This window comes from Centroberyx gerrardi, chromosome 17, assembly GCF_048128805.1.
Source record: "Centroberyx gerrardi isolate f3 chromosome 17, fCenGer3.hap1.cur.20231027, whole genome shotgun sequence".
Lineage (NCBI taxonomy): Eukaryota > Metazoa > Chordata > Actinopteri > Beryciformes > Berycidae > Centroberyx > Centroberyx gerrardi.
In genome coordinates, this window is record NC_136013.1 from 11,308,524 (window position 1) to 11,322,563 (window position 14,040).

General features: G+C 41.2%; 1 protein-coding gene across 1 annotated transcript in view; it reads left to right on the forward strand.

Annotated features, from left to right (window-relative positions):
• The first annotated feature begins 980 nt into the window (after positions 1-980).
• Positions 981-14,040, forward strand: part of pacrg (PARK2 co-regulated) — a 122,205-nt gene continuing 109,145 nt past the window's right edge. The window contains exon 1 of the mRNA XM_078289670.1: positions 981-1,076. Within this exon, the coding sequence (XP_078145796.1) occupies positions 981-1,076 (96 nt within the window). The remainder of the gene's footprint in view (positions 1,077-14,040) is intronic.

Sequence of the window (14,040 nt, forward strand, 5' to 3'; positions counted from 1 at the left end):
TGTTCTTCCATATTTACAGTTCCTATAGGTTCTCAAACATTTAGGGAATTCTAGTCACACAAATACCAAAATGTACGATGATAAATTGCAGATGGCCAGGTAATGACAATTCCCATCACTCTTTTTATATGAAGCAGTTTAATTGAAGCTCCTCATTTAGTCCCTCAGGTTGACTCTATTATTGGACAATATAGACTTAGACCATTAAAGGGGGTAATTGGACATACGGATTAACATATAATAAATCATCACAAAGAGCAAGTGCTCTTCTGTGTGTGGAGCCTTGCTTTGATTTCTGACATATTACACTGGAAGGCTATCAGATAGTAGTGGGGAAATTCTCCAATACAATACATTAGGCTTTAAGACGTCTCAGAAAGTTAAATGTTGTCCTTTTATTTTGGCCATGGCTGGAAGTCAATTACAGTAGGGGTTTAGTTAAATCCAAAGGTGACTTCAAATATGTCAAATAGACCTAACAAAGTTGCTGAGACATGGGTTTCTAAGCGCAACTAGTTATGTGGGATAATTGTTAAGAGAGTTGTGCAAACTCAGATGGTGTTTTTTCATAGCAAATTCTTGTATATTTGGTACCATAATGAACCCTAATGAAGAATCGCTATAATATTCCTATAGTAACTCAATGTGATATAGGGGTTTATTGACCCTAGATGAAAATATTACTGGGATTTAACGTTTTGCTGTGATATTTGTATAGTATCCTACTATTCATTTATTAAAAGATTTCTTCTTCGTATAAGGGTAATGATTGCCTGTTTGCAAACACTGTGGAGGGACCTGCCTGTGATCAACCACAACACGGGGACACACGTCTCCGCAGCAACCAGACCAAGGCGTCTCTCAAGTTGCATAGCAACCGCAACAGAAACAACTGGCCTCTTGTTTTGTAGGTTGCAGTTACACAAACATTAGAGTGGTCGTCTTTTTAGATTTAGATTTACAACATAATTTAATTTTCCATGTGGACAAGTACGAAACGTTTGGACATTTCCAAGGAAAGAATGGAGCTAAAAGCCGAAGGTTTTACCGTCAAGGCCACTATGAAGAACTCCATGGTGAGTTAACTAACGCTAGCAAAGTTATTTGACGTGGTTAACGTTAGCTTTAGCGGTGTGAGCAGGTTAAATGGAATTCTCTTTAAAAAAGAAAGAAAACTCGTATCTCCAAAACGTAAACTTTTCAGGAACTAAAAAACAGCATTAACGTTATCATCAGCCCAATGGTGGTAACGTTAGAGTCTGTACCATAGAAGAGCATGCAACGTAATGGTTCAATTTAACGCTAAAATTAATTCAAGTTAAAATGACAATCAGCAGGACTGAATTTGCGAGGTTTTCACGATATAGGACTATCACATGACTTATATGGACCAACTAGAAAGCTACATTTCCTGGAGAAAATGTGTGGGCTAGTTGTATTGGATAAAACACAGTAACATTAGTAGTAGTAGTAGTAACAGTAGTAGTAACGTTAGCAGTAGTAACTTTAGCAGCAGTGTGCCTGTATCGTGAGCTGCTTGCCAGCCAGAGCTCAGTGTCAGTTGGTGACATCACCTGCTCTTCTCTGTGCCGAACATTCCATCATTGGTGTGTGTTGGGTTTGTTTGAAAACAGTTGGTTAAATATTTTAAAAAGTCGTATCAAAACGTTCTAGCATGAAGTATATAGGAAGAGATAATTTTAATAGTGGGCTAGCCTACTATCTGTAGTCTAGCTGTAGGCCTTGTTTTCATAGCCATGCTTGCATGCATGAAACATCCTGCTCAGAATAGCATAGGGTATAAAGGAGTGGGGAATTCTTCTCAATTTACTCCCATCAGCAACCCACTCAATAAATTGGTGTCAAAAGGACAGAAACAGTTAGAGTTGTGCTTTGTGTGATACATGCATGCTGACAGTTTGGACTCCCACATGCTGCCATCAGGTATGTAGAATGGATGGAATATGATGGAGGGAGGGGACAACCTCTTACTGGCTGGCTTAGATTAGCCTCTTTCTCTTGCTTTTTCTCTCATTTCTCTATCATTATTCAGCAGAAGCTATCATCTCTCTGCATAACGAAAACTAAACGCTAAATAGCCCGGAGAAATGGGAATGCAGAGGAGAAAGAAAAGAGCAGAATGCCTAAACATATTCCCTCCAACCATCATTCTGTTGCCTTTGACTAACTCTGAATGTGTGTGTGTGTGTGTGTGTGTGTGTGTGTGTGTGTGTAAGTGTTTTGCTTGGACAAACTTGGCTGGCTGATTTGCCAGTGGGGTAGGTTTCACACAAGCGTGGAGTTTTGAGGACTCTAAAATTACACAATAACCTTTATGGGCTAAAATTACACTTTCAGAACCCATTCCAAAGCCATAACGCAATGATAAAACACTATGAAATTCAGAAGCCATATGCTAAGAAAAAATGCAAATGCATATTTTTCTCACATCTTGGAAGTTAAATTTTTTGGCTTATGTGGTCAAAAACAGGCAGCCAAACACATTAATATGCAGGGAAAACCTTGTGCGGACTACATGTTTGGGGGGTGGTTGGATTGGTCTGGAGCATATAGGATCGTAGTGTTTACATGTCTATTTTACAAGCCCAGAGCTCTCTCTTTCTCATTGACACTCCCATGGCAAAGCTTGACATGAGCCTTGCCTTATTTATTTGTTCAGCCACCATAGCTTTTCTCTATGAATCTAAAGCAGATTTTACAAGGGGCAAGTGATGAGTGCCACAGTTTGTTCCTACTCTTGGACAAACCTCAATTTCCCCGCTGAGCAGTCTTCATCTTGGACCTTCAGTGTATCTATTCTTTATCGAAGGAGTAGACTAATTTCTAAAGACGGTGAAGTCCAGTCTGGCTCCTCTCCTCTCATTTAGTGCAAATGAAGATGGATCAGGAAAATGTAATAGGTTTGGATACCAGAGGACATCAGTCTTTATTGATGACTATATTGATTGGTCAAGTAAAACTGCGTTTGCGCTGCCAAAAAATAGATTATGATGAGGAATTTGGACCTGTTGTATATGGGCTAGGCCTACTGTAGGCTACTGGGTCCCTCAAAAAATACATTTAGCTACTTAAATTCATTAGACCAAGACTAAATGCTGTAAACTATTTGTATGACCAGTAGTTTGAAAGATGATCCAGTAAAATAAGACGATGTGGGACATTTTCCTCAGCTAATGTTTGCCACTGAATGCTAGTGAAAGATGTTGTACAGTAGCCTCCTGCTGTGCCATGGCAGATTTGGTAGGCGATAGGAGAAACTAAGGTGGCAGACTGTAAACTGCTGATGAAATAAGCCTCCTAGCAACGCATGGTACAGTAAATATTGCAAAGGGATTCTTTTTTGAGAGGCACCCTTTCTTTGACATGCATAAACCAGAGCTATTCTGTGCTTGTGTGCGGTTGTTAAGAAGGAAAAATGGAAAAATTTATGTTGTCATTGCACTCTTTTACACTGAAACCTGTGTTGATTAGGGCCCTTTTCTACTGTTGCTGTCTTTCTGTGCTACTTTGACTTATTAGAATATGAATGAGCTACAGTATGACACAGTACTGAATAAGACCATTGGCCTTACTGAAGATTGATCAGCTTCCCGCCAACATGTTCAAGTTGAATCATTCAGGAAGTTGCTCATCCTTTGTTGTCAGAAACAATATTGTACTTCAGTTTGGGTGAGGAGGAGTTACGTTGTCCTAGGCTTGGCTTCATTTTAGGAGGAATCTGAATCATACATAATGAACAGACTTAGTCTCAGGCGCCTCACATATTACTTTTTCTTGTTTTTAATTCTCCCTTGGCACCTTTTCAGGGAGGCAGTTACGGCTGGTGAGCAACAAAGCATGTCACAAGCAGTCATATTTCTTCAATTGACAGATGGAGGTATTCTTCTGCTCTCTCTTGCCTGATCTCTCAGGTAATTATCCCCAACCTATATTTTTTTAGAGACAACACCAAGCTCGTCATTAGATTCTCTTTCTTTAATAGAGGAAATGAAGACAGGTGGCGTATAAGAAGTTTTATTTTTATCATTTCCAAAAGAGGCCTACATGCAAACTTGGCAACATGTCATTGTCTTTGTTTTTTTCAGGGATATGATGAAGCATTCTGCTTATTTAGGAAGTTACAAAAACTTTATATTTTGTTTTATATGTTTTGTTTTGATGTTGTTTTTGTTGACAGCTTTGGCTTGGCTCATGGTGAAAAAAGAACACTGCATCAGAAGTTGCATTTATAGTCAGCAATAGTCCAACGTATGAATTTGGGAAAAGTTTTAGCCTAATATGTCCTGTCAGCAATCCCCTGGCTCTCACTTCCATATCTTTTCTTTACTGTGTCTCACATGCTGAGTGTCCAGTCTTGGGTAGTTTGATGCAAACAATTTAACTAGCTCTTCCTAACTGAGCCAAGAAGTTTCTTGCAGACAGCTTGTTACATTCACGCTGCACTTAAAAGAATTGGGCCTGTGTGATAAATAATGCTGTAAGAGCGCCACTGTTCTGATGACAACAGTAAACTGCAACTTTCTGTCTTCAAAGTGCTGGGCTGGCCTGCGATGCAGAAGAGGCGATCAGAGCTATCATTGACTTCCTCCTCCGTTTTTGAAGGTCATAAACAAATTTTCTGTCAAGAGCCTTCAGGGCGACGACTCCGCCAAAGCCCTTTAATATTCACCATATCTCCAGAGGATCTGCTATGTCTGGAACATGAATGATACTCCCACACTGCCATATCACTGTCTAAATCCTCAACAAAAACCATTACATTTTTTGGCGGCTTGCTTGTGTCCCTTGCTTTTTTTTTTTTCCCCTGTGGTCACTGACATATCGCTCTGGAGAGGCCGGCTTCGCTGAGAGCTGTGATTTGTAGGTAACGACAAGGCCATTTCAAGCCCTGAAAGGTATGGGGACTTGAAGCATAGGCTTATTATGCTTTAAAGTATTTGCGGTCATAGAAACTGAATCAATAGCATAGGCCCCTGAAACTGTCCCCTTTTTTCTAGTGATTCATCCCTGAGCTTTTAAAGAGAGAAAAAAAAAAGAAGCATTTTACATTCTGGTGGGAGGTCATCACCTTGTGTTTGAGACAGAGAGAGGGAAAAAAAGCAGTTATTTTCTGTGTCAGAGGCTTATTCCCGCTAGGTGACAAAAAATAACATGGATTTGGAGGGAGAGCACAAACACCTGCAGAATGCTGTGTGACACGGATGGACATGAATGCATTTCTGAACATCACGGCTATCCTCAAACCAACTTTTTGATTTCAAATTCCATCTGATTGGGGGAAGGAAGACAATTTCCTTGAGTTATTTAGTGTATTTAGCAATTTCCTTGTTCCAACTTCCACCAAAGAGAAAAAAAATTGGTCACTAACTAACCCTATTGAACAAACTTGCAACTTTAACACTGCCTATGTGTTGACTATGTTTCTGACTGTTGTGACCTATGATCATCATCATGCCGTATAATTGATTTACTCTATAATTTGTTGTATCTGAGGATATTTTCAAGGTCTTAGGTGTCAGGGAGGAGATATTTCTCTTAGGAAATGTTCCTTTAGGAGAAGACATGTTTTCTTGAGATGAAAGTTCTCAACATCTCTACCTGCCCCTGTGTCCTACACTACATGTACTCCACCACACACACAGGACGCAGACATGATCCTCTTTTAGACAGTGTATTCCGCAGTTCACCTGAGAGGGCAAATCGATACGGACTAGACGTGATCCCGACCTCAACTTTGGCGTGGTGAGGGTCTGCAGATTGCTGTGCCTAGCAGGCCCCGATAGACTGCTTTTATAAGAAGCACACCTCATTTACTGTTTGCTTGGCCTCTGGGATAAGAATTGAGCTGGCAAACACCATCCCCGAGTCTGTTCCCCCAGCCCCACCCTCATCCCTGGCACACCCCACTAACCCCGGGGGACAGATGGAGACTCCATGCTAGCAAACGTGACCTCCATGTCTTATTCTTTTCCTCCCCCACAGCATCATCATTACTTTCCTGAGCAGATGTCTCTGCTGCCATGTTGTTGTCTCTCTCTCTCTCTCTCTCTCTCTCTAGAACTGTTATTCAACCAGGCAGGTCACAAGGCAGGCCACTGAAGTTGAAAATATTTGATGCTGAGAAACAATAGGTGACTAGACAATGATATAAAATATAAAATCAAACTAACAAGGAAATAACAGCAGGCAGCAAAACATATAAGTACACAATACCATGGTGCAGTTATTTTTATATATTTTTTTTATATTTTTAAGACAATTTATTTTGGCATTTTTGCCTTTTTTGGATGGTTTACAGTGAAGAGAGACATGAAGAGAGATACAGAGAGAGAGAGAGAGAGAGAGAGAGAGAGAAGGGGAAGATATAACACCGGTCCCAGGCTAGATTCGTAGACATCGTTTGACATCACAGTTACATGGTATTAGCCAACTGAGTGTCCCCCATGGTTCATTTGTGGTGATCACATATAGACCTAATTAATTTGCAGTTTGTTTGAATGTGATCTCAGCTCTCTGGCTCCCTAGTTGATCAGCTGCCTTAATCTCTTCTATGGAGAATACAGTAACAGTAGACTACTTGGCTTGCTAGTTAACATTAGCAATTTAATCTTATTACATACGCACATAAAAACACTTCTCATACAGCAAGTGATTTATTATGAATGCCAGAATTTGGTATTCATTCAGAACTCTGGTGTCCAGCCCCTATGAATTGCAGTCTTTAGCACTCTTCGAATTTGCATGGCGATTCATAAGGGTCTGGATGCAAGCCTATTGCAGTTATTTCGGACAGATACTGTCCGAGACCTGATTGGATGGTCGTTGTAGGCGGGACAAACCTACTTATGACGAGCATTACAGAGCGCGACAACAACTATGTTGTTATGACAACAAAATGGCAAAGGTATTGGATGATAGCAAGCTAGATTTAGGGATTTCGTCAGTTCGATGAATTAAAATTGAATGAATAAATTAAAACAGGAACAATCAGCATGTTTAAAAGCTCGGAAGTGAACGACGCCATGATTGTTGTTCCTCTGAGCAATACATCCATGGCTCTGAGGCGTTTCCAGATTATTTCAGTCTGCTTTGCCACTGTGATTGGAACTAACACCAACCAATCGGTGGGGGCGAGAAATTACGTCAGTGAGTTGTGGATAGGCTTGCATCCAGACCCTTATGAATCGCCGTGTAAATTCAAAACATGGTAAAGACTGCGACTCATGGGGGCTGGACACCAGGTTAGGAATTTGGGTTGTATTACACTGATAAAAAAAATTGTCTCTATACCTACATATACTGTATACACATAGGCTACGTAATAGGCTATATAATATAGCCTACATCTTGCCATATATCACTGTATTAGCAGTCCATTTAAACTGAACAGATGAAGAACCCAGAAATACTCAATGTTCTCTTGTCGTGTGATGGTATTGAAATTTATTTGCACACGAGGAGAGAATTATGGGAGTTGTGTGAAAAAGCTAAGATGTGAAGCAGCTAAGATGTGAAGATTTATACTTAAAATGAAATTTTCACAATAATACAATCATTCTTTTATCCTTTCAAACAACACAGGGTAGAGAAATCATAACAAACAGAACATAAACCCAGCTAGGGCAAAAAAAGGCCACAAATATGAGGTAAAAATAAACGCATTGTCAATTATATGGATCGGAGGCAGTTGCAGGTGTCTGAGAGAATGACCAAGATAGAATCCTTGAAAGCGTTTATGGAGATGAATTTGTCTATTCATTATTTTCACTCGCAGTCAAAATCATTCTTCCCTGTCGCTCCAAACACATTTACCTGACACAGGAACTCATAATGTGCCCAGCGTGATGCATAAATTGCCCATGAAGCCGGCTGGGGTGCTGTGTGTCTTTGTTCTATGTGAAGCAGGCCTATGCAAGTAATGCAAATTGAGCAAGACCCGCTGTTGGATGCCATGCTGTAGATTCATCCCCTGTCTGTTTGTCTGCCACTTGAACGGCCTTACAGTGTTTTCTGACCTGCTGGAGCGATCGCTACTGACACGTGCACACACAGACACACATAGACACACACACACACACACACAAACTATTTTTCTCCATCCATCTCCCCTTCCCTCTCCTCCTCCACACTCATCTTATCACCACCAGAAGCATGTAATCCATCCTGGTAAGCAGCTGTGATATTTGAGGAAGAAGTGGGTCATGGTAAAGCGGGTTAAATTGGCAATGGGCTCTGGAGGCCTGCTGCCGTTTCTGTTACTATTGATCAACCACTGGGCCTAAAGGCCTTGAGTGGACAGAACATTGGCTGACTTGGAAATCATCTCCCCTATAACTTTTGACTTTGTTGACTTTGGCCGCTTTGCTCTTTATCTCAAAAAGCACTGGAAAAATTTGACTGACGTGAATGCGAGCACAAACACAGATGCGCCCGTTTTACACGTCGTTTAAAGATGTAGTTTGAAATGTTCGTGAAATGCTATTGTGATTGAAAACTGATCATGAAGGAGAAATGAAGCCTCTATGTGAAATGCCATTTCTCGTGGGACATTGCTTTAATCTGCTACAAACCAAAATCTGTTGTTTAGGTCAGACGCCGAAAAGCCAAAAATTTGAAATTGTGATTGGAAGAACTCAAGTTTCTGTACTTCATGCTCCTCTTGCCAGGTAACAACAGATAGATTAGGCTAATTGATGGCATGGCGTCTGAAGTTTATGACTGCTGAAATGTCTGTGACCTTTTCCTCGGTTGAAGAAAACGCCATCTGGAAACTGCAGTCAGATACGGAGAAATGTTTTCCACAGCATTCCATCATGACCTTATAGGAGGTGCTAGGCTGATTATGTCTATTATGTTTGCTTTCCTCAGAGCTTGGTTGACAATTACACTGGCCTCTGTGTTTGTTATGTTCTCCTTCAAGCCCTTGTAGCTTGCATTCTAATTAGATGGCTTATAATGGAGAACGTTTATTGCTCCTTGCAGAGTCTCCATTTTCCTCTCTAGAGTTAATTAGCCCTATGTCATGTGACAGTGCAGAGGACATCTAGACCTAGGCCTAATCTGTGAGCGATGTCCCTCTTGCATCAAGGCAAGAATGCATGGCTGAAATAGAATAAAATAAAAAGTTCTCCTTTTATGTTATCGTTTTTTTTCACTTTGTCTCAGTAGTATGCAAAGAACACATGAACGTACAAACTTGAGTCTTGTATGTTGCATTGATAAACATGACCTCATACACACAAACACACACAGTGGACATTTTCTTTTATTCCATTTTTTTTTAAAATTTCATCTTCTATTCCTTTATGCTTCCTTTTCCAGTTCTTTTCAAGCACACCTCATGGTGGCAACAAGTGTGAATTTAATCTGAATAGGAGGTCTGTTTTTTTGTTCACCTATCCAGACACCATCAGTCTTATCATCATTAAGCCTTGCTTCAGAGACCGATTCATACACTGTGAATGTTCTCTAATAACATCTAATTCTTTTTCATTATTTATAAATAAAGACAGGTCATCTACATATGCCGACACAACTATTCTATCACAACTGCCTACAGACCTACCTTTTAATCTATTATCGTTTTTAATGCATTTTAATAAGGGACTAATAGCAATTATGTACAGTGCTGCGCTGAGTAGACAACCCTGTTTCACACCTCTAGCTATTGAAAAAGTTTCTGTTAGACCACCATTTACATTCACTTATACCATAGACTTAACGTACAATAGCTTGATCACGTCTATAAATTTGATGAGGAAGCCATACCACTCCAAGACAAAGGTATTCTCTAGAGATGTAATCAAATGCTTTACCCTGGTCTAGTGCTACGAGGTAAAATCCAGTATTGCTCAGTTATCAAACATTATTCTTCCTTTAATGGCACGTTTGTTCCTTTTCAATAATATTATCAATAGTTTCGGCCATAATTTTCAACATTCAACATTGTCAACTGTCTCTAATTATAAATATCGTTTTGTTTGTACAAAAGAGACATCACACCCTGGTAAAAAAAGATTTGTGCTAATGTTGTGTGATCCTGTTTTCACAGGCTTGGTGTTAATAAGACAAAAAGACAATGATCACACCATTTAGTCATCTTGCATTGCCTCACATTACTAACCCACTTTTGTACAGTTGAAAGCCTATTTTCCCTAATTTCACTGTGTAAATCACCAATATGAGGCAATTTAAATTTAAATGACTGGTCCAAAAATGGAAATATGCTATCAGATAGGTATTATTTGACAACCCAGTTATAGCCTACTTCCATTTCTGTCATGTTAGGAGGAACAGTGTATGCACGTGTTTTTTTTTTTTTTTGTCATTATGGTTGAGCATGAGTTTCATTTGTTTCAACATTAATGGGGTACTGCTTCATATTCTAATGCGTTCGCAAACTTACATTATAGCCACTGGATAAAAAATTGAAAGGCTTCTGAAAACAGCCAGGGTGATTAAATTAACCTTGCACCAAAACATAGAAATTGTGAGATACTTAAAATGAGTCGGAATGCTGAAAAATATAGGAGCATTGGCATTGGAATTAATAAATCAATTAATTTGAGCCATGTTTAAATGGTTTGAGATTATATTGGTTTCCGGTTGGTTCCATGTTTTCTCAACTGTACCTCTGGACATGAGGTTCAGCAAAACGGAAGCCTAAATGTGGCAAGGCCTAACTGTATGTAGTGCATTGACAGAAACAAAATAAGCCAATCATTCACCCACCCCCCCATCATCACCTGACACCCATCAGACTGGCTTGTCCTTGCTAGAGGAGAATGGGTTCTTCTTAACAGTCTAATCTGTCGGTGTTAGGCATGCGTTATATGCTTTACTCCAGGGTCATATGTGGCAGTTCACATACTGCATGCATCAACATAATGGGAACCAGCAGCAGAAAAAATCAATGTATCTGACAAACACTGTTGTTCTAATCCAATAATGCCAAATGGTGGCCTTTGTTTTTTTCACCCCCTACTTTGAAAATCTTTTAAAATCAGCACCAAGGCAATAACATTGGCCTGACCTTTTGAATTTTGCTGACCAGCACAGATGCCAAAATGTATGGCCGCAATCCCTCAAGGAGAGCAACAAAATCCACCATGTATTAGTGATATACAGCAATGGCAACCTATTCTTCTGTTCTTCTGTTCTGCGTGTTGTAACACAAAACATGTTTCTGTCAAAATACTTTTTGGGAGAACATTTCATGTGCCCGCTGGAAAGAAAACAAAATTTGTGGGGGGTGCGGGTGGGGGGCGTGGTGGGGTTGGTGGGGGTGGTTGCTAGTCAGACCAATAGTGCAACAATAATGCCCTCTTGCACACTGTGCATGCAGTTTAAACTGGCACTTCCACAATGCCTACATTCATAGGTGACGCTCCCAACTGCGCTGTTTTTCACCTGGTGCCAGGAAAGTAAACTTGCGAACCCCTTGGGATTTGAGGTAGCGTGTGTGTTCACTTTAGAATTCCACTGAGGATTACTCTGCTATTTAGCTCATGCCTAGCATCCAGCTGAGTCAAAGTGCTCCCAGTCAAAGGTACGCTGGAGGCAACAGCTCTGCTGCGGCACGCTGAAGAAGGCAGGGAAAGGGAAGGGCTGGAAGGCAGAAGTACTCAGATACTGTCAGAAATGATCCACATCACGGCACGGCACCCCTCTGCTTCAGCCACCTCCACTCATTACCCTCGCCGTCCGGAAACACCAAGCAAATTCTACTAACGAGTGTTTGATCAACACGGTGCGCTGTGGCGGGAGGGACGGGCAGTCTGCTCATGACTCATTCTCTCTCCTCTCTCGCTCACTGTCACTCTGCCTCTCTGCTTCCCTTTCTCTCCCCCTCTTTTTTCTCTTTTTCTTTTTTCTCTCTGTCTCCCGCCCTCTCCCTTAAGACAGAGGAGAACAAAGGGAGAGACGGAAGAAAAGCAATATAACCTCTTGGCCCTTATCTTCAGAGCACACCAGAGCATGTCTGGCCTCAGACACGGCTTGCCTGTCCTTTGAAGGCCCTCATCTCCCTTTGATTTCAGCCAAATGGTTCAGCACTGTGACAGATGCTCAACTTTCCATCTCTCACTCAGACACCCATCTCTTTAGTGTTGTTGCATCTAACCGAGTTTGTTTGGACCGTCTGTCTGGCTGTCTGAATGAGGTTGTGACATGGGTGCTGATGCGAGTGCTAATGTAAGAAAGTGTGACAGACCTCGGGTTGCGAGAGATAAAAGAAACTCAATACAACTGCTAGTTGTGGAATGCCGCACTTGCCTTTTCACTTAAGGCAACAATGTTTCTCGGCTGTATTGTTACATTTACATTTTAGGCATTTTAGTTGATGCTCCTATCCAGTAGGGTTGGGCGATAGGAGGAATATATCGGCTATCGGCGATTGGCTGAGTCCATCGCCGGTTGATTTTTTTTGGCGATTTTTTGGGTGATTTTTGTCATTTTATTTTGCTAATTTAATGGTAAATAATTAACCTGTAAAGCGCAATTCAAAGCGTGTGCGAATAGAAACTGGCAGTTGGAGTTGGGCGCCGTTATCCCCGTATTTAAACGACATCACGTCTCCACCCTCTCTATGACAGTTGCCTTTTCACTCCGCCTTCCAGAGTGGCGTTTAGTACAACCATAAACATAAACACACTTGATTTCCGACCTGATCCGAAGAACCAGTTATATATAACATAAATATATGCGTGTGTGACCTCACCGTCACACTTCTAGCCCGTGATGCTAATTTTCGCTATGTTCAACTCAGATCGGGCAGCGACAAACCCATTTCAGATCCAGTTTTAAAGTCGCTAACACTAACATAATTAAATGGGATTTGGCACTAATTAGCTTTGCAGCTAGCGGACTTTTAGATCGCTAACGTTTTTAGCATAAGTCAATGGAGTTGAACATAGCGAAAACTAGCATCACGGCTAGCGGACATTTTCTCTAGTTAGCTAACATTACATAGCCTACTCTACTCTGTCGCTGTGAGATGTGCGCGACTCACATCTACGGTTGACTCAGATCGGGCAGCGACAGTATGTACAGTGTAGTTTTTGATTAAAGTGAAGGGGGTTAGCCCCGAAGTTAGCGACAATGGCTAACCTGACCAGGCTCACTTAAGGTGGACTGACCTTTAAGGTGGACCAGCTATTGTCACTGTAGTGACAATCTTAGCCCCTCTGACACCCGGCGAATATATCGGCAATCGCCGGTTGTTGGGCTGACGGTGGCCGGTAGGAAAATTTTGACATATCGCCCAACCCTACTATCCAGAGTGATTCAGTAAGGAGTGCAAGGGTCAGCATCATAGTGCCCTGACAACACTCCTGTGAGAGAAGTGCTAGAAAAAGAAATAAAAAACAAGACCTAAGGAGAGCAGTAGCAGGCAGCCTTTTTATGAGAGCAAATTAGAGTGAGTAGAGGAGAAATATTGGAGAGTGGATATGATTCAGTGGGGAGAGGGTGACGTAAGACACTTCTTAAATACTGTAGATGAGTGTTCATTTTATGATGGAAGATGGAGGGTGACTCTTGTTCTGACTGGAGTGGGAAAGTCACATTTAGCTGTTGACTGAATAATGCAAACAGCATTGCGCTATTTTTGAGGTGTGTTTTGGGTGTGGTCTATTTTTGAGCTATTTTGCGTCACTTGTAGGCTATTTCACTGGTGCATGACGAGCTCCTGATTGACTGGTGCTCATTTACATAGCCTTGATTTATACCTGTCAGCAGAGATGTGGGATAGAAGAGGTGGCACAGAAAGACTCATACTAATAGCCGAGACACCTGTTTCACTGTCAGAGCGAGAGGTGGAGAGGGGCGGGGTGGTTGGATGGATGGATGGATCAGAGGAGCAGGGATTGATACTACTGAATACCCTCCACAGGAAGTAGATGACTTTCACACCTATCCTGCTCTCTGAATAAATCAGCTCTAAAGCAGGGGGTGGTTGGCACAAAGTGCTTTTGGTGTGTCTTTGCCTTTGCTCCTTTTCATTTGTTTATTTGTATGTGT